Here is a 25687-nt window from a genome sequence, read left to right on the forward strand (position 1 = left end):
GGAACAGCAGCAAAAGAATAGAAGACAGCTTGAACATCAACAACCTCAGGCGTACAGGTGTTGCTCCTCAAATTCTGCCTTCAGACCATCTAATTGGTGCTAGGTACATTTTTCGGAAGACTAACACAAGAAGCGAAGAACAAGGTATGGTTTAGTATCCTCATTTTGTTGAACTTAAGAGAAAGTTGACAGTGTTCCCTATAGAGTTCTGGCATCTTGATGATTATGGAAAGTAACATCATTTCTAGGCATACAAAATGATAATTTACACCTAGAACAGTTTTGAATAATTTATCTAGAGACCCACAGAAGAATCAAAAAATGAATTTTAGGACGAAAAGAAAATTGTTAGAAATGGGATTGCATAACAAGCGAGTGTTGTGATTTATGGTATCAAAAGCACTAATCCTATGAACGGTGAAAATGATGTTGCACAAAGTAACCAATCAGCTGCAGCAGGGAGGGCAGCAGGGTCGCAGAGAAGTGAAGAAAGCCTTTGCTATTAGAGATTTCGAGAGGCTAATCCCCACCTCTCTACCTCATACCCACCCCACCTACAGGGAGCTGATACGAACCAGAATCGAATGTACCATCTGCGAAAGTGCTTGGTGGTGTGAAGGAAGTCAGAAAGTTGGTGATGATCTGCAGACAAGAATCCTATAACTTATTCTTCATAAGCATAATATACAGTACCTCTAATACAAAGCTGCAGTTGTTTAGCATCTCTAACAGAGCAATCAAAGAAAGGAATAAAAAGTATCAGTTTGGAAAATCATACGGGTTTCAGATACAATATACAAAAGTTCAGAATCGCAATTAAAAGATAGAAGAGAAAATTTGCTATCAATCTCAGTGCCAGTCTTAACTCATATAAAACCAAAAGAAAAAACTGCTTTCAAATACTTTTGGCCATAAATATAACCTATCTGAAAAATTACCAAAAAAATCCAGTCTCAAAAATTTCCTTAGAAATCTAGTCCAATCATCTTCGCACCTTGCCTTCAAAATCACACACCCCTAATTTTCTTTCCCAGGTAAATACGTTAAGAGTAGCCATTTATAGAAAGCACAAAATGATTCGAGTCCAATCCTTACGTTTTAACAACAACATGTAGAAAGAAAGCCTAATGCACTTCACGAGATTCAGAGATTAATTAGTAAAATCTGCACAACCTTCAGTAGTACAACGAACATTTTATGAAATTTGGTGCAACCGAGAACAGGAGAAGGGCATTTCACCTCTGTTTTTTTTCCCCCTCCGTCTCAGATGAGAGCTTCGATCAGAATGGGTCTATCGCCATCCCCTTCCTCCGCTTCTTCTTGTTCTTCGTCATGCTCCCTCTTCTTCTCCCCTCCAACGACTCCCTCCTCGATACCCTCAACACAAGATCTCTTCCCTCCCACCTCCGTTTCCTCCCCACCCACAACCACAAGCCGATCGGAGGCCAAATCGCCTACTCCATCACCACCGACAACTACTACTTTATCTTGACCGCCTTTCCCTCGCTCCTCCTCATCTTCGACGCCGCCACCGCCCCCGCAGGAGGGATGCGATGGGGTGGCTTCGGCGGTGCCACCGCCAAGAAGGGCGTCCGGGATCTGGCCGTTGCTCGGGCCGGGGTCTTGGACGCAAGCGCCGTCGTCGCTCTTTTCTTCTTTTTGTTCTTGTGTTGCGGCGGCGTTGGAGATCCGGGACCTGAGGGAGATGGCGGCGCGGGAGAAGGCTTCCATGATGGATTCGGGAGGAAGGGCGCAGTCCTCCAGTCCCGCGTCCTCGAGTCTCGGAGGGCGGATCGCCGCACCGCCGAGCACCCCTCCAAGGTCCCCTTCCATCATTCACTCGGAACAACCCCAACTTCAGGTTTCTTGCCGGCCGGTTGCTTATGTTGCGCTCAAGGTACCCGAAAGAAGTTTCGCGAAACGAGCTTCCTACCGCAGGCCACGTGTTTGTCGTCCATGCAAGTTGAGAGCTTGATTTGATAACCCAATTGTGGTGCATATGGCACGCTTTGGATGGTAGAAAATTTTAGAGGACAAAAAGGAAATTTCAATCTCTTCAAAAATATTTTTAAATAAAATAAAAATATTTAGTAAAAATTTTTAAAAATTGTTTTAGTTTTAAAAAAAAGTTAAAAATAATTTTTTGGAAAAAATTTCATTTTGGAGCTTTTCGAAACAATACTTTTAAGTCCGATCAGAAAGCCATTTTTTTCTACCAAAATATTTATAATAAAATATAACAATTGCACAAAATGTTCCTTTAATAACTATTTAATCAATTTTATCACGTAGCTATAAATTTATTATATTATGAAAAATTAATTTACACTAATAATTATAATATTTTATATCTTTATTATTTTATTATACTATAAATATAATATTATATTACATATGTCATATTAAATAATTTAATATTATATTAAATTATTATACTATACTATATAATATTATATTACTGTATTATAATAATATTATATACATATTAAATTTTACCCAATATTTCTCTCAAACGGAGCCAAACTTGCGGTCCTTGTTGCTTTTATTAATGCACCCTCTCTCCATAGATGGGAAGCTGAACGAAACTCGCGTATGATCATCTCTTATGCATTTCTGGCAAGCGGTTAGAAATCAGGTGCAAGGCTTGGATTTGCCTTAAAAATAGGTAAATCTTGGCCAAACGATCACCACAAAAACATAACAGCATATAAACTTCTAACTGTTTTAAGAATTAATCTGAATGATGGAAAGGCTTGAAGAGTTCTTCTGCATGCAGTTTTCTGGCTGGAAAAAGGATGGAGAGTTCACATAATTAACCCAACTGTCTATATGATCTAATTCTTACAAATTGGGCACTGGAATGGTGGTCATCCCTCCACTCGAGAGGAGGCTCTAGATTCAACTTTTTGTTGTAGTCTCCAACATATCTAGGTTGCACTTATTAAAGTGATAAAAATCCGGAATAGTTACATTAAATGCAGTATTCTTAAAGAGAAAATAGAGTTATTCCACCATCCCATAAGAAATAATTATTTCTCAATTAATAGGATTAAATGGATTGCAACAGAAAAAAATAGAACATTTATAATGGATCAATTTTTATGAAATATCTTCTACAAAAAGTAATTCCATATGCTCAAATGAATTTTTTAGCGCAAAAAAGGTGGAATAACTGAGCTAAAAACCTTTTATTCTTCCTCATTCCTCAACCAAGCACAGCCTCCCAACGGAAGAGGGCAACAATGATTAACACCTACCAATCTGCAGATCTTCGCTGATCAATGCTTGCCTTTTTGAAAGGGAGGCTGCTTCCCCACACAGCAATAAAAGCAACCTCAATCCTCCAGGAATAAATCAAATTCTAACCTCATCATCCTCTGTCACATCCTCGCCGTGGGATGATTCAAATGATTGTCTATCATGGTAACAATAAGACATCATCCACATGAAAGAATCATCTTCGAATTCCCAAAATATCCGGACCAACTATACAGTGAAAACAAGATAGACCACAAAGTTTCGAGTCATTATCCAAGGACAAGCAAATCTTTTACACGGTTGGAATGCAACATCCGAAAAAAAAAGGAAAACCTCCACAGAACAGCTAGCACCAAATTTCTTGTCTTTGGCACATGATATAAAATACAAAGTGCAGTAAATAAACTTTCCAGTATTTATTGCAGCTGCATAACAAATGGGGGAGAAAACTAAAGCTGCCTGTCTTCGTCTAGCATTCACAACCTGATGATCTTTGTTGCCGACTGCCCCCAGCCATGTCAATAGTGTCCGGAAGGTATCTTCATCAATAGAAAGACAGCGTCAGTTTGATCTTTAAACAAAAAGACACAGAGAAAAAAAAAACAATGCAAAAACAATGAAAGGAGGTTTATTGAGTAAAGACAATTAAGCGACCAGCTGATGAAATGTCTTAGCAAACCATTTCTCAACCATTGGCCATAGCCGCAGAAGTGCACATATAGTTTTCTGGTTCCTTTAACTTTTTCAATATATATAATTACTGCTGTACGAATATACATATATATATAATTACTTCAATACAGACAAACACACACAGATATACACATATATACAAAAATAATATGTATACATACATACACACACGCATTCATACATATATGTGTCTATAAATATTTAATGTTAAGTCTATATTTTGGTTTGTATAGTGTAAAACAATAAACAGGAGCATCTGGAAACTCCTCAAATGGTATAAAAGACAGCTACGAGGATAGCATGCCAATGCATTGCCTCTCTAACTGGATATCAAAGCAGTGTTAGAATGGTGGGAGAAAATAAAGATCAGAAAGGTCGGAAACTAGCAATGCTTACAAAACTGGGATAACCATAAATCACCATTAAATTGATAAAAAATTCCATATATGAGCGGAATTGCAGGGTACCGCCCTTCCAACTAAATGACCAGCACACACGAGGAAGCAATTCCAGTGACTTGGTTAGAGGTCCTAGGATGCTAGCCTTCAGAAAAAAGGGACATACGAAGACCCCCAAAGTAACCCTACCAAACACCAAAACACACTTTTTCCCTTTATGCCAATAACTATTAATATGGTCGACTACTAACCTCCTCAATATATTTCATTGATTTTTTCTTTCTGTTAAAATAAAACTATCTCAATGTTCAAAGAAATTATCATATAGAAATTTATTTGTTAGCAGTAAAGCTTTAGGACCCACATTTCTTCTTCTGGTTCATTCTTGAGGGCATTCTTGGCTATACACTGAAAAGCAGCTTCCACATTGAATCCTTCTTTAGCAGATGTTTCAAAGTAGGGAATGTTCCCCTTTGAAGCACACCATGCTCTTGCCTTCTTCTCTGAGACCTAAACCACAAAACGAAGGAAATTGCCAGATAAATATGTCACCTGCAGAAAGAGACAAAGCAACAGAAACATGTGCTTCCCGGTAATCTTGGATAAACAAAGAAAAGACAGATCATATTACCACTCTGCTGTTGCCACCATCCACATCTATCTTATTTCCCAGCACTACAAATGGGAAGTTTTCAGGGTCGGATGGGCTAGCCTAAAATTAAACCACAAAACTAGAACTTCAGTTGCAAGTTCTTAACTTGTGCAAAAGCTTGGTTCAGAATTAGGAAGGATTTATCACCTGAATAAGAAATTCTTCTCGCCAATTGTTCAGGTTATCAAATGATTTCATGACATTGACATCATACACAAGAACACAGCAATCTGCACCACGGTAGAATGCCACACCAAGACTTTGAAACCTTTCCTGTCCTGCTGTGTCCCAAATCTGGCAATAGATATACCAGTGTATACAGTCACCAAAAATCAATAGGAAGATATTCTGCTTTCTCAAACCACTGAGCATAAAACAAAATACCAAGAAACAAATATGGTAAATAATTTGATAGTATGACATGTAAAGCTCAATGATAAGAAAAGGAGTGCACGTCTTGATTGGAATATGGACAAGATTGGATCGATAAAAGCAAAATCCGCTAATAACATACATGTATTCTTTCAATCACCACCAGAATACTGAATTGCTGGCCGAGAAACACTTTCTTCAAGAAACATTTTAAGACAGTCCCATCCACTAACTGATTTGTACAAGCAACACCACATCAGATTTGGGAAACCAATGTGAAGAACAGGGGTTTAAATAAGCTGAATGCAAGTAAGCTGAGGCCAGCTCAAGCTCTGTTCTGATTTCCAAATGAGCTGAGAAGAACCAGGTTGAAGTTCACTCACTTTATTCCCATCTCGGGCCTGGCTAGCTTAGGTTTGACTCGTCTAGGGTTTCCCCTGCAAGTTACCCATCTCCTACCTCACTCCCCAATCTTGCAACTAGAAAACCCCAACCTAATGTAAGAACATTCAAGGCCTATGAGGTCAGGCAAAAGGAGGCCACTAATGTTAACGAACAGATAAGAGAAGAAGATAATCAACAATGAAGGCACAATCATGAAGATAAAGAGGAACAAGGCAAAGCTGAGGACATGTAATCAAGGCTGGAGATTGAAATTGAATAGATGATTGCCAGGAGGAGGAGGTAATGGTGAAGGTTGGACTCTTTGAGAGAAAAGGACTATAAGACGGCACCACTATGGAGAGTTTGAGAATGAAGAGAATGTGGTTTGGACCACTTAAGTCTCTCCCAGATTCAGCCACTAAATTTTATCTTATATTACTTACAAAATGTATTAGGTATCTGTAATTCGAGCTATAATGAACTCAGCACAAGCAAGATAGGCCTGCCAATATTTGGCTTTTTTTTTTGTGAATTCATTGTCCTATTATGTGATTAGCATATTTGGTAATTGAGGAAACCAATTTTAAGCAGAAAACTCGGCCAAACACAAGCTGCTCATGAACAGCTTCTTCATTTGACAACCCTGGTCAAGAATAACGACCCAGGAAAAGGAAAAATATTAGAAATGTATTCCAATCTTTTGACTGACATAAAGTAAAGCAATCTACAACCTCATTTCTTCAGTGACTATTTATTGTTTGTTGTTCAAATCCATTTCTCCACAAATAACTACCACTTCAGGTAACCAAAGCAACCCAGCAACTGACTCTAAAGGGGAGTATGCAATGATAAATCTGACGTCTGATGTAACTAAGACCTTAATACACTATTAGCTATAACTCTCTAGTCTTTTCATATAAGCCTTTCTTTAAAATGATTTGTTTTTTCTTTGACAGATTTACTACCCAATATATCAAAATAGTTTCATGCTTAATCAGGCTAAGCACTTACAAAGAAAAATGTTCTGAAAAAGCAATCGAAGGAATCAATATAATGGAACAAAAATAAGAAAAAATTCACTAGCATGAGAATGGTACAAAAAAGAAACGAATATCCAGAGTAGGGAAAGGCAAAAAAGCAAGAAAGGACTGTTACAAACTTTAAGCCAAAAGAAACGGCCACAAGATCATAACAGCCTCATTTGCCGTTCTAGAAATATAAGAGTGAAAGGAAAAAAATATTAAAAAGATGCTTTCCCTCTAGGTAATACCTTTAAAAGATCCTCCCATTTTCTTTGTTAGTAATTTCCACCAATGTTGGGGCTGCAAACAATTCCAGCTACTTATTAAGAAGCTTGGCCCAAGCCTTATCCAAACTGAGCCTGAACAGTTTCCTTTAAGCTCAGCTCGAGCTTGAGTCAAGCCCGAACAAGTCTTCCATAAAATGAGCCTAAGCCCAAGCAGCCTATTACTTGCTCTGACTCTGGTCAGGTCGGGTTGGTTGCAAACCTAACCAATGCTGACAATGAAAAGTAGGTCACCGAACAAAGGGAATGCTTCTTTTTGCCACATTTATTCCTTTTTAGCAAGATTAATTGTTGAGACTCCCCTAAAAATTACCACTTAGCTAGAGATTTCCATCTTTTCTGGAACTTTAAAAATTTTGTACCTCTTTTTTCCTGTTACACTTAAGTCCCTGAACATAACCCGTTAGTATCTATTAGAGAGAAGAGAGATTCTAGGTTTTTGATTTCCAAAATTTAATAGAACCATTGTCCTAAAGATATCTTGACAAAAGAAAGCTTGTGCAATAGTTGAACAACCTCTTTTAGTACCTCAAAAAGGAAAATTCTTAAAATAGGGCACTACAACTCTTAAACATCCTTCACACCTGAGTCAGACTTTCAGGACTGGAAGAATCAAATAACAAACTGTGGAAAATAAAGGCAAAAGATGCATGCCTTTTCACCAGTCTAGTTAAAATAAGGTATCTAGTACCCACCTTGAAATGCAAACTCAATGCAAGGATTCTTCTATTCCTCATTGCATCCTTCCATATATTCAAAAACATCCAAAAGTTGAATTAACTGCGAACTTAATCCTCCCCATATAATACTTGCATCTAATGACCATTTTCTAATAATTATTCTACTAATAGAAGTTCTGGAACTGCTCTGGAACCACTTGACAACCATCCAAGTGTCCTTCAATCTTCTAGCAAAAAGCTTCCATGGATGGACAAAATGCCTACCAATCCAACAACATTTATATCTTATCCTTTACTTACCAGAAAAACTTGCCACTCATTCATCGAAAATTTAAAAGATACTAAAACTTCACCTCCAAAGCGGTGGGAAACTTGAAAGACGGACAAAATATAAGTGAGTGACAGTTATATGGTTTGTAAGGATGATTAAGGCAAAGAAAAAGAAAAGCCATGAGGAATTGGATTATCAAGTAAAATGTAAGAATCCACTTTCTCTACTTTAGATATTAGTCGATCAATATATGAAGATGTATTATGGCTGTGGTGGTCCACTCAATAATGAGAAGAAGCCTGAGAGAGTGAGTTTTTAACAAACAGTTTCACCCACATTTAGTGAGATAAATCATATTTCAAAATTAAGAAGATCAAGCATCTCTGGTTCTCTCCTCTATTATTTTTCCAAATTCTTTTAGTCATAACTGTCCAATTGATACAACCTTCTCTACTTTCTTACACAGAAATTCTTAAAAAGAATTCATACTTTACTAAGTGGAGATATTCACCAGATGTTCAGACAGTTTATGAAGAAATGAAGATATTTTTCATTCTTCCTTGTTTCTTTTCTCTTATTATTTGTTTGTTTGAAAAATAAATCTAGGAACTCATAAACCATAAATTCATGGATTTGATCTACTGTAAAAATTCCTAAGATCAGATGCTGAAAAAATTGAACTCATTCAAAAATTAATCATTTATCCAACTGCATTTTAGATACTTACATGCATATACTGATATATGCAAGCGTGCGAATACATGCACATGCATATAAAGCAACTCTCCAATAACAACAAACTAGTCATGCATCTAGAAACAAGCCTTGTACATCACGGTCGGCGGAACCGTCCCGAACCGCCCGGTTCAGGGCATCCGGGGCCGTACTAGCAGCGAACCAATATGGTTCCATCATTTAAACCAAGACCCTGTTGCCAGAGAGAGAGAAGGAGAAGGAAAAAGAGAAAAAGAGAGAGAGAGAGAGAGAGAGAGAGAGAGAGAGAGAGAGAGAGTGGGGAAGGGAGGAAGAGGGAGAGGAAGAAAAAGAGAGGCCGTCCTCTCTCCCGTTCTCCCTCTCCCTCGCTTCTACTATGTCGATATTGGGCCGACATGGCATAGCGCGGGGTCGTACCTGTTAGGGTTTCCCAGTGCCCTAGGGCGCAGCGGAAGATACGGGATTATAAAATTTTCTTATAAAACCCATTATATGAAACCCTAATAAGCCAAGATCGCCTTAATAGTATAACCAAATAATGTAGAAAATATAATCTTGGTATAGAAGAATACCTATCACGCTATATCCAATATATCTGAAGATGTCCTAAGGTGCCCAAATGTTCACCCTCCGATGTTGATCCACACAGGAATGAGTTCAAGACTCTAGCTCCACCAAAACTTGATTCTAATTGTTCAATCCTTCCAAAGGATTTAATTGGCTGATTTTCCTTCACTTCCTTCTTCCTTTCTACCTCTAAAACATTCACTAGCCTTTTTGTCCTAAAGAAGACCCTCTTGTCTTGGGTTAGGACAAAAGAGAGAGGCTTGTAAGAAAGAAGGGATAAGGGAGAGAGAAGGAGAGGCTTTTTCTTGGATGATCTTTAGAACCCCAAGGCACCTCCTTATTTATAAGAGATGGAGGGATGCATCATAAAGGGATGCATCCCATCCACACACCTCATCATGACGAGGCATGTGCCAAGAGATGCATCCCATCATGATGGGGTGCTAAGGAGAAGGGTGTATCAACTTCTTTCTCACATCTCCCTCTTAAATCCTGATGATCCAAGGGCCCAAATGCAGTGAACCAAAGCCAATGGTCCAGATCTAGGCGCCATCTAATGGTCCAGATCAGGGCATCATCATCCAGGGTGCCATCCAATGGTCCAGAAGCAAGATGCCATCACCGATGGTCCAGATTCAGGCGCTGAGCAACGGTCCAGATCTTTCATCCAGAGAGCCATCCAGTGGTCCAGATTCAGGCGCTGAGCAACGGTCCAGATCTTTCATCCAGAGAGCCATCCAGTGGTCCAGATTCAGGCGCTAACCAGTGGACCAGATCCTTCATCCAGGAAGCCATCCAATGGTCCAGATGAAGGCGCCAACCAGTGGACCAGATCCTTCATCCAGGAAGCGATCCAATGGTCCAGAAGTGAAGGCCCTATCAAACCCAATCCAATTGGGTTTAACCAACTTAAAGAAAACATTAAACCTAATCAAATCAGGTCTAATTAAAGCCAAATGGGTTTCAACTCTTGGCTAACCCATATTAGGTCATGATCTAATCATATTAGATCAACCTAATCTAAGAATCATATTCGAATTTAATTTGAATCAGGAGCTAGGGTTTGCAACACGTGCTAGCATGTTCATCTTGCAAACATGATCTAATCCAATTAGACCCTTGATCAATTCCCTTGTGTGTGACCCATTGGGTTCCTTATCTTAGCCAGCAGTAGGTGCAGGTGCAAGTTGACCTAACCTGATTAGAATACCTCTAATCCAATTTAGGTTCAATTTAGTGCTAAACCTGACTTAGCAATCAGAACCTTTCTGATGCTTTGATCTAATCAAACTCTTTGATCCGATCAACCCACAAGACATGATTGACGTCTAGCAACGTATCATGTCTACCCGGAAGATGAGGAATGTATTGGACAAATCCAAACATACCCTTCAGTGGAAAGTTACTGTGCAATTCAATCCCTCAGTCATACTACATCCTGAATAAGTGCTCGAGTATGGATCAATATTAAACTCAATCACTTATTCATGTCTCTCTCAATCTTTTATATGATAATTCAAACAATGAAACATTAGAAACTCTTTCTAATATTCATTTTGCTTTGATCAAAGGCTTCTTGAATCATCATAAGATTAGAGTAAGTAGGATGTTACCTTCTCTTACTAGAAGTGACTGATTCCTTGTTGACCTACTCACAACCTTCGTACAAAATCCACCATATCCAGAATACCCCGTACACAACGCAATGTCGTGAATGAGGGTAAACCAAAACATAGCTTCAAGTGCACAAGGTACCATGGTGATCTCAGGTCTAAGGATCACTTGCACAACTCCCACTATGAGAACCATCTTTTGATAATTAAGTAAGAATCCATAAGATGTTCTCATGGCTGGTCATTTCAGTGAACTCATTCCTCTAATGAGCACCCACATCTTTGTATTAGTGTCTCACACAAGTGATTGTGAGATCAATCACCCTCTACATTGAGCATACATAAGATGTGCCAGTCTTTCCGGTAATATTGATCCCCGACTCAATATACCAATTTGACTGAAAATATTCTAAATTAGGATTTTAGGATTTTAGGTCTCACTGGTATGATCTCATCATAACCCTAAAACCAATGTCCTAATTTATGGGGTTCATCATCCAATAATAAAATAGATAAGCAACAAATGATGAAACACAATGCCTTTATTGATATATATCGAGTGTCAAAGTACATGATTTGGAGGATTACAAAGAGAAACCCATCAAATGATTGGCTTATAGGGCCGACATGGCATAGCGCGGGGTCGTACCGACCTATGCCGCCGGGCAACCAGTATGAGGCCCGGTATCGGCATAGCAAACGTTATTGTACATTAATGCTTCAAAAATTATGATCTAACTGATGTGCCTTTGATTCCCCATGTTCTCCACTTCTTCCTCTTCTTGTTTTTTTCTTCTTCCATTTATGGTTTTCTACCCCTTATAAATGAATCACTAGTGTTTCAGATGTTCCAACCAGATACAAAAAGTTTTCTAATTATAGAGATATTGGATATACCAACATTATATTCCAACGTGAATGTCAGGCTTAAAGAAGTTCCAGTAATCAACAAAGAAAAAGAAGATTGAGTTATAAGAAAACCATGGACAGAAATGCTAGAGGTGTAAAATTAAAATTCATATCTAAATAAATCTCATTAGCATTCTTTGCTTAGGGTAAATATCCAAGCAACTTAGGTTCCTCCATCCATCTAGTACCGCCTGAAATAGCAATCAACATCTTTGAACATTAAGAAACCTAAAGGACCACAAGATAACAAAATTACAGTAAAGCCTTCTCTTTCTTTCTGCTCTTGCACCAATGTTTTCCTTTCCTGTGGTGCATATCATTAAATTCCTTAATGACTTGCACTGCCTGCATAATTCCCGAGGGAGGCACCAAGCTGTCAAGGAGGCCAGGTAGGAACCAACTTGACATCCTCCGGCCATAATACTCAGGTTGGTAACTAAGCCCAAAATTCTTCTCCAACAATTACCAGGGGTAGATAAATGTTTGCATAATCACGGTAAACTGGCTTTTGGTTTCATACTAAATTACAATGATAGCAAATAAGAGCTTTCTAGTTAAAACATATACCAGAATCCATCTAAAATTGGACGTTTTCATTGACAAGACCCCTTCGTACTAGAAATAACAAGTATCATAAACAGATTCACAAAACAAATATCAACTTGACATAATGAAGGAAATCAATTTTCAAAGGAGATTCGCATCATACATTCTTGACTAATAAATTAGTAAAGGCACAGAATTTGGGCTCAAATGGATATATATAAACTTTGGAAGCCAACAGGCAAAACATTTTGACCACCAATAAAGTCCTAACCTAATTTCTATGGCAACTTAGATGCTACAAAATATGTGCATTTCTATAAGCTTAATGAATGGTATACTCTTTCTTAAGCTGTGATGACACTGCAAGTATTGCTTGCTGATGTCATCAAATGTGATAAGCTATGGATCCAATCAAAAGTACAAGAATCACAACAGACTCATAAAGTATCTAAACTGTATTGCTAAGCCAGGTGATAATTTATGATTCTCCAGAACTGAATCAGCAGCACCGAAATTGTTCCAAGATATGTGGGTTGCTTTTTGTATAGAAATATCCAATATCCCGATCACATCAATAGAGCAACATCTAAAGCACCACTATAACGCATCCCCCTAATTTATGAGGATAACCCTTCCACACATCTAAAAGTGATTTATGCTAAAAAATCCAGAGATGCAACATAAGTTCCGGTTTAAATATCCTGAACCAACCTTAAACTAACACCACGACCATATCTGAAGTGAATGAATATTGTTACCTGAAACAAAAAAAAAAGTCTTCAGAGATCAAGAGTTACCTGTAATGTGAAGAGCCTATCCTCAAACTGGACTTCTTTGGTCAAGAAATCAGCTCCAATTGTCGCTTTATACTGGTTACTGAACTTTTTGTTCACATATCTAATTGCCATCGTTAAAGGTCAGACCCGACATATCTAAAACTAAAGATAGCCTCCGTACATAAACCAAATAAAAGAATTTTCAAATTAATTAAGGTAGCAAACTTCATGGCGGTTCAAGGATACTGATTCATCAGAGACGTCTTTCCAACCCTATCGACGATTACAAGAAACCAGAATCATGAATCAAGAAATGATTTTTAGCAGACAAAGAAAAGAAGCCATAGAGTTCGAGATTTAGCATCGAAGATATAATCGAATAGGAAGAAAGAAATGAACACTAACCCGCTATCACCGAGGATGATGACTTTGAGAAGCATTCTCCTGCGGGATGCCATGGAGATTAGGGTTTTCGGAATCGCCGAAGACGGATCCGGCCGTGGAGCCCTTGGCGATCTAGGGTTTCAACTCCCACCACACTATAAAAAGCCTTGGAATATTGCCCGAAACGAATTCGCGAGATCGCCGCGCCGTATATTAGATGGAAATTTGGAATCAAAAGAATATATTAGATGGAAACAAAGAAAGAAACTGTCAGACCGAATGGTCGTATATTTCGGTCTCCCAAACTACCACCGTTTTTCAGTCAAAATTACCTCCTCGAGGACAGAGGTAGGGTCTTAGCCAAAGGCCATCTATCTTGAACACGGCATTGATCAATTCGTGGGTAAAGCCGGGTCTTTGGGGCTTTATTTATTTGTTTATTTATCTTGTATGCAGTTCATACTAACCTAGCATGAGCATGGCCATCAGGGTCGAGAGATAAAATACTCCCTCTTAGGATCTTTAAAGCTTCTCAAAGGTTCCTACGTGCTAAGCTACTTAGATAGTGTTTGAATAACTTAGTTGGAAAATATATGTAGCTAAGGTTACATGTGAATTTAACTGCGGCGCTTGCTATTATATTATACATTTTGGTAAAATAAATCTTATGCTTATTTATCTGTAAATAAGAATTATAATTATAATTTTTTATTATGTTAAAGTAGGGTTAGTTATGTCTTTATTTTGCTCTACCAATTGCTGTAACATTTCCGCAAATGATAGGATATACTAACATGGTTGTGCATGCAGTGTCTTTCGATCATTAGAAAAAACTTTACTATAAAAGGAGTTTCCAAATGTAGTTTGATTTGTAAGACTTTGGTCAACTTAAATCAATCCAAGCTCTAGAAAAAGGTCTTTGTAGCTGGAATTCACTTAAACCTACTTGCAGGTATTAAACTACTACCTTAGTCTGACACAGAGAGAGAAAGGCTGTCTGCATTCCGCATTGGATAAGAGAGACTAACGGCATTTCCCGAGAAAACGGAAGTTTGGTCAAGCCAGGTGGTATTAGCTGTAGAGTAGAAACCAGAGACAAAGTGGCCTCGGATTCCCTTGTTTGTCTGGCCTTTTTAGTTCTGTGGTTGTACGCTCTACTTTTACTCTTCTCTTGATTTATTTGATCATGATGGTAATAACAGCTTATGTGAGATAAACTTTTAGAAAGAAATTGATGAAGGCAGCTCGAAGCATGCAACAGGATATGGTCTTTGAGATATTAGTTGAGGATTCTATCAAATATCGGTTGGGTTATGGGATGATGGGATGACAGCTTTCTCTTGCATGTAGCATCATTTAATGGCAAAATTATGCAAGTGTAAGCATGAGTAATGCATGTTTTTCTCATTTTCTTTTCTTATTTCATAAGATCGTCTTTACAATGTGATTTTTTTTTTTTTTTGGTACATCAGAGGAGAAAGTTCCGAAACAAATAATGTGAATTTGTTCAACAGGCTAGTTAGTCCATCTCTTAGTTCTGGCTTGCGTAAAAATTTTCAGTTGATATGTTATCAGTTATAACGATTATGACTATCATCATTGAATAGAAAGAGCGTCTTTGAATGTTGCAATGATTTGCCTATACTTGGGAATGAACAAGTCAGGAAACCGCTTTTCTGCACTCTAGATGACTCTTGCCTGATTAAAAAATAAATAAAAGAATATAATTGAGCTTTAAAATACACTTCCTAATTCCAGCATGTCTAAGTTCAGTTTAATCATCTAGACAAGACTTTATTTGCACAAATGTGAAGCATTTGGCGACATCAAAAATCCTTTTCATGAATAATGCATATATCGGAATACATCCCTATTGGAAGGTGGGGACCCAGAATTAGAGCCGCATAAAAAATGAGAATTAAGCTAGGTTGAAAACGTCTACATGCCTCGTCAATCATATGCAACCCATGTCCCGCTTCTCCTGGTGCCTAGACAACTCAGAACTGCCTTGGACAACATGCAGCCAATATAAACCAAAAGAAAAAAGAACATTGAAGAAAAGGACTATATAATAAATCCTTGATGAAGTTCTATGGTCCACTACTGAAGCCTTGGTTGTCTTTCTTCAGTTCAATTGTTTCTATGTAGCACCTGCTTGGTTCGCGATCGGAATCAAAATGAATTAAAATAGAAATCGGAATGTCCATATTCCTCGATACCTTTAGTTTAGGAATGAAATTTGAATATTAGGAAATAGTTCGTTTTCGGAAATTAGGACAATTTTCATTTTTCTTTGAAATTAGAATGGAAATAAAATTCCTTCCAACAGCTAAAATTGAAGATACATTCTCATTCCCATTCTAAAATTCAACTCCTTCCAACCAGACATACCCTGAATGCGTCTCCACTGCTTGATAAGGAAGGATTCCGACCACATTTACTAGCTGGAGCACCGTATTCACAAGAAGCATGATCTTGATTTAAAAGTGCCATTCTCCAAAGCCTAGTCAAGACTTCGTTAGGGCTAACTCGATGTAGTAGAAAAAGGATACATTTAAAAAATCCTTTACAGTGGTGGGAAACAGAAAAGATATGTTTTTCAAATTAAAATTTATTTAAAAAACTAATTGCAGCTCGTAAAAACAGAACAGACATATATATTTAACCATAGTTCTAAATCCGTGATTAAATCAACACACATAAATCACACGTAGCAGGTAATAATTTAATAAATGGAAGGCAGCATGCGCTTCTTGACAAAATTTTTCATTGTCGGACTTGGTTTTGATCAAACATTAAACTATCGTCAAAATTCAATAACTGAAGTTTTTTGTCCAATCATGGGTGACAGATTTTGGGTTTATATACGCGGTCTGGATCTTCAACAATGCTCACGTATGCTTCCAATCAGCAACGCTGGAAACATGTTCTCTACAGAGATGCCAACGTAGCATTCATGGGAATAAAAGAAGAGTACAGTGGTCCCACTTTGCTTTTGATGCTTCTCGAAAGCTTTATATTTTCACAATTGTATGACATGTTGAAAATAATATTTACACAAACACATAGGCTCCAATCAAGAAATCAGATCAAGCATGGTTCTCCCAGCCTTTTATACGGCGTGACATAATTCTAACGGCTCAAAAGAATGTAATCTTCTCAGCCAATTGCAGTAAAATAAAGTTTTCCAGAACGTAGATTCCCATGAGAGTACCGAACATAACCTGGTTAATATTAACTTGGATGCGTTTAGAAACCTGAAATCTAGAAAATATGATTGATCTGTAATTTGTACAGGAAAAAATGGACGTACACAGCATGGCTTCATCTTGCAAGGCCAGATGAGGAAAAGCTGCAATGAATGACAGAAGTTTAAAGAAATTGCAAATTCTACCAAAAAAAAAAAAACATTTCTATAGATCAGTGGACTAAAAGGAGGGACTAGACAAATCCAAAAGGAGGAACATTTTCCTGTCTCCAATCCCATGAATGCTTGTGGCTGCCACAATATGACTGCAAAAGAAAAACATCTCCCAGATCTTGTCGGTCCCTTCTTTACTTTCACAGGAGTAATAAGTATCTGATTTCATTTATAACATAATCAAGAAATTTAATTAGATGGAATGACAAGGGAACATCCCGACATTTTCATTTCGACGATGCGTTGTTGCATACACAATACTAAGTGACGCATATCCTGGGAACCTCTTCTTGGGATATTCTGCAACACCAGATAGAACTAGGCTATTTCACATCTTAATTTTTTAGGGCAAAGTCAGATATGGAGGCAGAGAACGTTGCAAGAGATGAAGGGAAGAATGTTAACAAGGATGCGTCAAGACAAACCTTAATCCAATGGAGAAATGCAAGGAGTGGGGAGGGATCAAACTTTTACCACAGTATATCCTAAATAGTCAGCTTTCTGAACACATGAAATCTTGACAAAACACTGATGCATAAAATTTCTATGAAACAAAGATTAAAGCTGCTAACCATCAAATTTCAACAAAAATTTGATGTAATCAAGGGTTTCAGAATTGCCGTAGAGATAAGAGATCATAGCTAGCGTATGCTTGATGAATTAGAGAAACTGACATTATCTAGGGATAAATAACCATAAGAATCCCGAACTATTCTTATTCTTGGTTGCTTTATTGATCCTCTTATGACAAAAACATTCCTATTTAGGATAACTTCTGATATAATCTTGTAAATGTCCTGGCAATGTCAAATCTGGAACCTATGTCATAGTTTGATATGCTCTTTTTGACTGGTTATCAACCTAACGTCAACATCCACCTTTTTTATCTGAAGTTGGAACTAGCATTAGCCAGGAAGAGCAGACAAAATAATCACAGAAAGTTGATAAAAGCTTGACTAAATTGTGTAAGCTTTTGGGCATCGACTGCCAAGAAAGAAACAATGAAATTTCAAAATGGACCCTAAATTTCGAATTAGTATGAAGTCTGTCACCGATGGCTGAAACCAGACAACTACAATTTCAACGATTCCATTACCTCATATCTAAACACACACACCAGACCATAAACCAGATAGTAATTACTTACAAGAAATCATCAAGATATCAAGCATTCATCCACCAAAAAACCATCAATAAAAGCACAATAGAGTTTAATCCTTAGCTACAACATGTTCATCAGTAAAACCATCAATAAGACATTTTTTTTTACAAAAAAAAGAGATAATGGCAAGTATAGCGAGTAAGCACAAATTTTAAGAGGATTCTCAAGGTTATCCAAGTCAATGAAGGGTTGCTCCACATATGTATACATAGCATAAGGGATTTGCCATAGGATGGTATATTTGAGTATGTACAGGTTTTCATTATATCTTGCAGTGAATAGCTCCTCGAATGCTTATGTCTGTTACACTAAAGAGTTATACTGGTTGGGAAAAAATAAAATATTCTAGGTCGTACATTTAAATTATTAGAAGTCATCATATACATATTCACCTGCTTGCAAACTTAATCCGCTACCTCATCTGCAAACTGCTTCATATATGTATGTATGTTGCAAACTAATCCGCTACCTCATCTGCAAACTGCTTTATACGTATGTATGTATGTATGTATGGATCCTCCAAATGAACATAATCTTCATGATAAACGGTGTTGAACCTCTAAATTCACAATCCCATGTTGAAGCTCTAAATTCACAATCTGCATATGGTGAGACGGGATTTCAACACTAATAACCTAATATAGCCACTTCAGGGTAAAAGTTCATCCAGACATCAAAGGTAACCCATCAAAAAGTATAGTGTGTAGCAAATTAGCCTTAGCCTTTCCTCTACCACCAGCATGCTCCATTTCTTTCAGCCAAATTAACACCCATCAGCACCTCAATGAACTACATGCGAACTTCACATCATAAACTATAACTCAGCTGATCAAACTAATCCTCGCTTTTTTCGGCATGAAAACTAAAGCCTCATCAATCATCACTACTAAATAAAAATCTAAGGGCATAAAACTGGCAATTTCAACGAAATAAGGTTTTCATAGAACTGGTAAAATGAATAAAAAGATTCAAAAAGGGTTTCCTAGAACTGGTAAGATGTATAATAAAATTCAAAAACGGATTTCCAAGAACTGGTTAAGTCAATTTAAAGGGAGACCAAAGTTATATATTTGATCCACTATTTAAAAAAATGAAAAATCTCAAATACATAGAAAAAGAATCGTCTCCATATCACCTGATGAATCCTAAACTGCTCCTTGAAATACAGCAACTTAACTAGAAGCAAGATCTTTATTGTTTAAAAACAACAAAAATACTATGCCCCTTTTCAACTATTGGTCAAATCAACCACTGCTGTTGCAATGCTTGTCTTAAAATCCTTTAGCTGCGCGTCAAATTTTACGGTTCCAACCTTTGAATCCTTATGAGTTCAACATGAGGCCTAATCATGCAGCATGTTATGACCAGTCCAAAAAATAACGAGTCACTCATGTCAATTGATGTTGATGTGCATGATTGACCTTTGGATATGCAAGCTTCTCAAGAAGCCATCATGTCATTGATGAATAAAGACCTCATGCATCAACTAGTTGCTCCAAAAGGATGTTGAGATGGCTAGTATTCCTGAACTAGACCAACCTTGCATATTTCTTGCATGTTTTCAAGATTTCTCGCTGCGACTCATGAAGCTTCAAGATCATCATTTTGTTTATGTCATAGTTGGGACATGTTCTAGTGATGCTCTTCTACCAAAACAGCTGGATATTCCGATGAATCAGTAAAATCCCTTTTTGTTGCTATCAATCCATCACAGACAATTCTGGATTTATTCAAAGTGATGCTTCTCCAAAATGTTACACAATGTTGCATGTCTCTGGCATTACATAATGATGCTTGTCCATCATCCACTCTATAAAATCACTCTTTACATTGACATCCATCCCATTCACTCTTGTGAAGATGTTGACGCACCTAGAAACATCACAATTGCATTGCACTGCCTACTAAGGTTATTATGATTCAGATGCAACATGCCTTGCAACTTGTGATTTCTGAATGACTTTAAACCCACACTTTCTTCTGTGTCCAATTGGATCTACAATTGATACCACAGGATCCTCATTAAAATTCAGCTATCAAGTTAAAAAGAGCAATCACGTTTAAAAACTCTGAAATAATATCAAATTTCCATGTTCCTCCTAACACATAACACAATATGTTCCACCAGCCAAGATCTTCCCAAGAGTTTCCACGTAGCAAAATCCATTCACTCAACTCCACGACATGCCCTGCAATGCCAATCCACCTGCGTATCCTACTCCACCAATCTAGGCTACAGCTCTCCACCTGACTCCCTAGTTACAACCTAATTGCTTCTGTGTGGAAACGCCCAAATGTCAGACCTAACACTCAAACTTTTCATACCACACCCATTAAGTGGACACAAAAGATCTACAGGGGTTTGGAAAAGAGAAAAATTGATTCGATCTGAAAACATACCATCATTATCAACAGTATTTGAATAGAAATTACAAGAAAATATAGTAGCAGTAGGCTATCACGCTTCTCTGAGCATTCCGAAAAGCCAATTCGTCAACAACACGATATTTTCCATTATTAAAGAAAGAAGAAAGCAGAACCCATTTTCATATTCCTCAGAGGAATTTCCTCAGCGGCCTTCCAGCATCCTCATCTTGCATGTGCTGCCATTAAAGTCAAATAGCATCAATTAAAAACAAGAAAAAGAAGCTAATCACTCAAATGGGGAAGTGGATTTTATTCTGATCCATCAGAACTGAAAAAATTGGGGTTAGGGTTTCAATCAACAAAAAACTAAGAGGTTTTCGGAAAAATTAGGGCTAGAAGAAAAAAAAAGGGGAGGAAAGAGATCGGGTATAGTACGAATTCGTTGACGATGCCCTTGTAGATGAGGATGGGGACGGCGACGCCGAAGATGCCGACGATGGCGAGGTTGCGGCGGGTCCAGCGGAAGTTGAATTCCAGGTTTTCCCTCCCGGCGTTCCACTCCTCGATTCACCTGTTCTTGTTCACCTCCATCCCGCCCCCCATCCTTCTCCTCCTCCCGACTTTTCCTCCTCCTCGCCGCCGCTCCGCTGTGCCGAGAGCCTTCGTGAGCTCGGTATGAGAGATCAAGTTGAGTTGACTTCTTTATATTGCCGTAACGGACCTAGGCAATGCCAAAACCCGACTCGGATAGCCCGGCAGGAATATATATATATATATATATATATTAGAATGGCTTAGTTCATTCCATTTATCAAAAAAAAAAAAAAAAATCCCAGCCAAAGGAACAATAGTTTCATTGTATTTTATCGAACATTGTTATTGCCTAAAAAATTTAAATTTACCTTATGAGAGATGTAGAAAAGAAAAAATCTCAAGAGTTTTAAAGATTATGATTTATTCATGAATAATTAAATATTTTTAAGATGATACCATAAATTTTAATTTTATGTACAACAATGAAAATTTGAGAAGGCTTGTCCCTTTGTAAAACTTATTTTTCAAAACATATCCTATAAACAACCTAAAATATGTTTCATAAAGCATGTATACATTATTGCATATTTTAATTTTTTTACAATTTTATATATTTAAAATTTTATTTTTTATGTATAAATAATTAATAATTAATATATCTATGCATGAATAATAAAGCATGAACCGATGAATTGACTTGACAGTTGAAGTGGTTTGAGATTATCAGATCTTCTCTATCCAAAGAGGGGTTAGGTCAATAAGCCTATCAAATGGTGCTCGTAACTTTTAGCATTGCAAGAACAGTAGACTAGTTAAGTTATTTATCGATTTAATTAAATAAAAATGAAAAAATAAAAGTCGGCGGAGGATGCCGACTCTATGACATGTGTGAAAACTGAAAAAGGGGTTAAGTCAATAGAAAATTAAAAAATAAAGTCGGCAAAAGCCGACTCTGTGTTAAGTGTAACCTTAATCGGATGGTCTCATGAGCAACTTCCACGTTAGTGTGGGTAGTAAGCTTACGGGGCGGTGCTGATAACCTGGCCGATTCCTAAAACACGAGCCCCGGAACTCTCGGATGCCACTAGGGTTTTTGGCAGAAGGGCTGATCGAGGAGAGAGGGTTTTGGTCATCCATGGCGTCTAGGGTTTCTTCGAAGGGGAAGGGCAAGGCTGCGAGGGGATCGAGGGGCCCTGAGGGGCGATGGACGGGGACGTGCGTGAAGGAGTGGAGCACCTGGACGATGAAGAAGGCGAAGGTGATCACCCACTACGGCTTCATCCCCCTCATCATCATTATCGGCATGAACTCCGAGCCCAAGCCCCAGTTCTCCCAGCTCCTCAGCCCCGTCTGAACCCTACAAAGCCCTCCAATTCCCATATCGGATCGCTGGGAACATCGGGATTATTCGTAGGTTGGAGTAGATTAGTCGGAGATAGTTGGTAATGCTAGGTCTAACTCTTATCTTGAATAATTTTGATCCGAAAGACTGTCTTTCTATGTCGTTTGTTTTAGATAGTTTTTATCGACTCTGGGAAATACTGGAAATTTCAGGGCTTTGCTTCTTGTCTTAATGATATAATTCATCTTTTTAATGGAGTAAATAGCTAGTATTCATACTGTACCTTAGTTGAAATTAGAATTTTTTCCTATCTGTAATCCGTAATGATAATGTGCAGCTTGTTTGGAAGTATGATTTTGTTGGTATTGCAGTTAAAATATTAGAATGGGATGTTTCGCTTATAGAAAACATTTATATGTTTCTTTGAAGATTCTTTTTTTATGGTTGATTTTTTTTTGTTGAAATAAAATTCTACCAGTCCGTGACTGGGCATTTTGTTATATGATTTTTACTGTTTTCTTCTTCTGGTTTTGTTGATGTGGGGATCCGTGGATATATGGCTTAATTATTATTTATTGAATTGAAAATGTTTAGATGAATTAGAAAATACAAATGCTTCTAAAAAAGTATTAGACAAGACAAATGTAATAGTCAGTTGGCTGATTTCAACTGATTTGTGTCAGTTTTAGCCAATACATAAACAATCTGATTTAATTTTCATTGTGAGAGGTGTTTTGGGCGCAACAAATGAAACTGAGATATACCTATATGTATGTTAGAATATTAATTGTTTTAGCCAGAGGCTGACGATATTGAAGACTGCTAGAGTTTGAATTGGGTCATGATGCTGGGTACCTCTGTACTAGAGTGCTTACCTTCTCTGATTTTTTTTTTGTTTGAACAATTTGATGACTTATATGAGGTGCATTCTTTGTATGCCCACCAACTTTAGTCAAGCAAAAGGTAGAAACATGGATCCAATTGATTTTGCTCTTGTTGGTTTACTTGCTAATCATCACGGCATCACTCTCCTGGTACCAGTCATTTTGTCATGTTCCAGCAATTCGCTCCATACCTTATGGTAATTAAGCATTCAAAGATGGCATATCCCTCCCTGCCTTGTGAAAAATCATGCTAGTATGATCTTCTTGGATTAGGGTATGGGTAAAAACTGATAAGTTTAGAATGGTGACTTCAGTGTAAATGGGCTGGTCCTATTCATGATTTCTTTTCAGTATTGTTCTTATTTATGAGGGGAATACCTCTCTCTTCTATAAGTTATGGTTCTGTATGTTACTATACTTCTTTTAATATTCTTCTTGTTTTTGAAATTATGGCTTCTTTTCTTTCTGTGGATTACAGTATGAGCAAACATGTTTCTAGTCAGACGGTAAAACATGCTTAACTTAGGCATTCATCAGGTTCTGTGTTTTCTGTTTGACATGAGACCATGATTAAAATCACCTGCACCTGGATTGAAAATGTTTGTAGTCTCTCTATACACTTTGCTTTGCCTTTTGTCAACAGCCTCTCCCTTTATCTGATTGATTGATGGGCTGGCTTTATGCACGGTAAACTTATGTTTGGGATTCATACTTCGTCTCACCTGATCTCTGGCATAAGGAAGAGAGCAACCAAAGAATTATCTTCATAAACCAGGCATGAAGAAAAAAGTATTAGACTACTGCTTCCTACCAATGTTTGTTGTTTGCCATCCATGTTCCATATTTCTAATAATTTGCTACTAAAACCAAACCAGTTTGCCCAGAAAAAGTCCTAAATTTGTGCCAAAATGCAACAAAATGCTGTTTATGTGCTGTGTCAGGTACTAAGAAAAGATTTTAAATAAATTCATATTTGGAGTATGAAAAACTTGAAAAGTTAGCTATGAGTGATTTTCCTCATGCCCGAATTGAAATTAGATGCTGTGTACTTAATATGAACTTAAAGAAAGAATGCTTATCTGTTATATATTTCCGCTTTTACACCTTAAAAAGATAAATCAACCTTCTCTCGCAATTTGATCCTTGCCTAGTTGCTTCTCTATTATTATCTTTCACGAATGTGGTTCCAAAGCTCTTTTATACATTTTCCCTTATGATTTTTAAGCAGCAAGAATCCTTCTGTTAAGTTAGTATCTATAAGAACTTCAATGAAACCTGAAAGGGAAAAAAAAGTTCTGAATCTTTTCATTACCATCTCCTTGTTTCTAAAATTTAATTTTACAACCTACTATGACACAAAAGGGGAGGATGAGAAAGGATGGAAGAGCTTATCAGTTTTTTGGCTTGAATTCTGAGGGTACTATTGTTACTCATCCTCTCTCTGTGGTCTTTTTCTTATCAATTGTTTTCCTGAAAATGATCTGGCTATTTATGATGTGGGGTGTGAAAACGAGGTCTCTCTGCAAGCTGACCAATCAGCTTATGTGTGATAAAGTGTGATTAGTTTTGGTAACAATTCCATGATCGCTGGAGAAAAGTATTCCTGCTGCGTGTTGAGACTTGCAAGCTTGCAATGCAAGAATTTGGCATCCTGGCTGCTTTCTGGTCCTGTTGAAAAATTTTAGGAGCAACATTATCCTGATTGACGACAAAGATGTTCTGTAAAATATGCATAAATTAGCGCAGTAATTTGATGCTCAGGTTTCTACTTGCCATCAACTTGTATCATTTCTCAGGATATCATCCTGTGAAAGGAGAAAAACTTGGATCTAGACCTACATTTCGTCATCTCTCTCTTAATATGAACCAGCTTTGTAAGAAAATTGGCGGTGTAGGATCTGGTTTATGTTTTAAAAAAGCAATCAGGAAAGTCACACTTGAGCTAATCCCATCGCAATGCATACATGACTGATGATACCGGATTGCACTTTGGCCTTTTTTTTTAAGTGAGAGGCCATGAGATATGCACTGATCTAAAAGCTTTTTGTTTCCACATTCGACCTACTCAAGATCACTTATTGCGAGAAGTTTATAAGCAAAGATGCCAAGTCAAGACAAGGACTTTGTGTATGGATGCAAGTTGCATCCCATTTGTATTGCCCAGACTGTCACAAGGGAGAGGCAAATAATGCGGGCTCGCTAGATGCTCTGTTCATGAATGGCCTTGATTGCAACCGGATGGATAGAGAAAAGTTGATTACCATCACAGTGGAAGATTTAAAAGATGGCTAGGAAGCGACTTTCCCTGGAATCAATGATATTCCATAGATTTCCAGATGCAAAGGCTTTCTTATGTTCATCATAATTGATTAAAAAGCCAGAAAGACTTGAATCTTCTATAACTTGGTCAAAATAACTTACTCTTTAAGAGCTGGTACAGGTGGTTTGAATGGA

At 37.6% G+C, this 25687-nt stretch overlaps 2 protein-coding genes and 2 pseudogenes across 4 annotated transcripts; 1 reads left to right on the forward strand and 3 right to left on the reverse strand.

Annotated features, from left to right (window-relative positions):
- Positions 1-1021: 1021 nt before the first annotated feature.
- LOC103708985 (uncharacterized) lies at positions 1022-1903 on the reverse strand. The gene has a single exon (XM_008794119.6). The coding sequence runs from the start codon at positions 1834-1836 to the stop codon at positions 1264-1266; it is 573 nt and encodes a 190-aa protein (XP_008792341.3). The 5' UTR covers positions 1837-1903; the 3' UTR covers positions 1022-1263.
- Positions 1904-3446: 1543 nt separating this feature from the next.
- Positions 3447-13810, reverse strand: LOC103708986 (ras-related protein Rab7). The gene is made up of 7 exons (XM_008794120.5): positions 13545-13810; positions 13386-13412; positions 13161-13260; positions 5149-5295; positions 4981-5061; positions 4714-4859; positions 3447-3797 (listed from the first exon to the last, which is right to left on the reverse strand). Exons 1-7 carry the CDS (start codon positions 13595-13597, stop codon positions 3728-3730), a joined length of 624 nt encoding a protein of 207 aa, XP_008792342.1. The 5' UTR covers positions 13598-13810; the 3' UTR covers positions 3447-3727.
- A 6657-nt stretch (positions 13811-20467) lies between these two features.
- LOC103708988 (uncharacterized) lies at positions 20468-21184 on the reverse strand (annotated as a pseudogene). Its single transcript, XR_015969047.2, has 2 exons — positions 20909-21184; positions 20468-20709 (listed from the first exon to the last, which is right to left on the reverse strand). The product of XR_015969047.2 is annotated as an uncharacterized LOC103708988 (transcript).
- Positions 21185-22034: 850 nt separating this feature from the next.
- LOC148702568 (mitochondrial import receptor subunit TOM7-1 pseudogene) lies at positions 22035-22698 on the forward strand (annotated as a pseudogene). Its single transcript, XR_016396556.1, has one exon. The product of XR_016396556.1 is annotated as a mitochondrial import receptor subunit TOM7-1 pseudogene (transcript).
- Positions 22699-25687: the final 2989 nt, after the last annotated feature.

Source organism: Phoenix dactylifera, chromosome 9 (genome assembly GCF_051530095.1).
Source record: "Phoenix dactylifera cultivar Ajwa chromosome 9, Ajwa_hap1_PhDact_Kaust_v1.1, whole genome shotgun sequence".
Lineage (NCBI taxonomy): Eukaryota > Viridiplantae > Streptophyta > Magnoliopsida > Arecales > Arecaceae > Phoenix > Phoenix dactylifera.

Bases quoted from the DNA above. Each gene is read 5' to 3' on its own strand.
- LOC103708985 (XM_008794119.6), bottom strand. From the start codon at position 1,836: ATGATGGAAGGGGACCTTGGAGGGGTGCTCGGCGGTGCGGCGATCCGC.
- LOC103708986 (XM_008794120.5), bottom strand. From the start codon at position 13,597: ATGGCATCCCGCAGGAGAATGCTTCTCAAAGTCATCATCCTCGGTGAT. The intron at 5,062-5,148 runs GTGATAAATCCT...GTTTAATTTTAG, and splicing joins GAGAAGAATTTCTTATTCAG to GCTAGCCCATCCGACCCTGA. The intron at 4,860-4,980 runs GTAATATGATCT...TTTGTGGTTTAG, and splicing joins ATGGTGGCAACAGCAGAGTG to GTCTCAGAGAAGAAGGCAAG.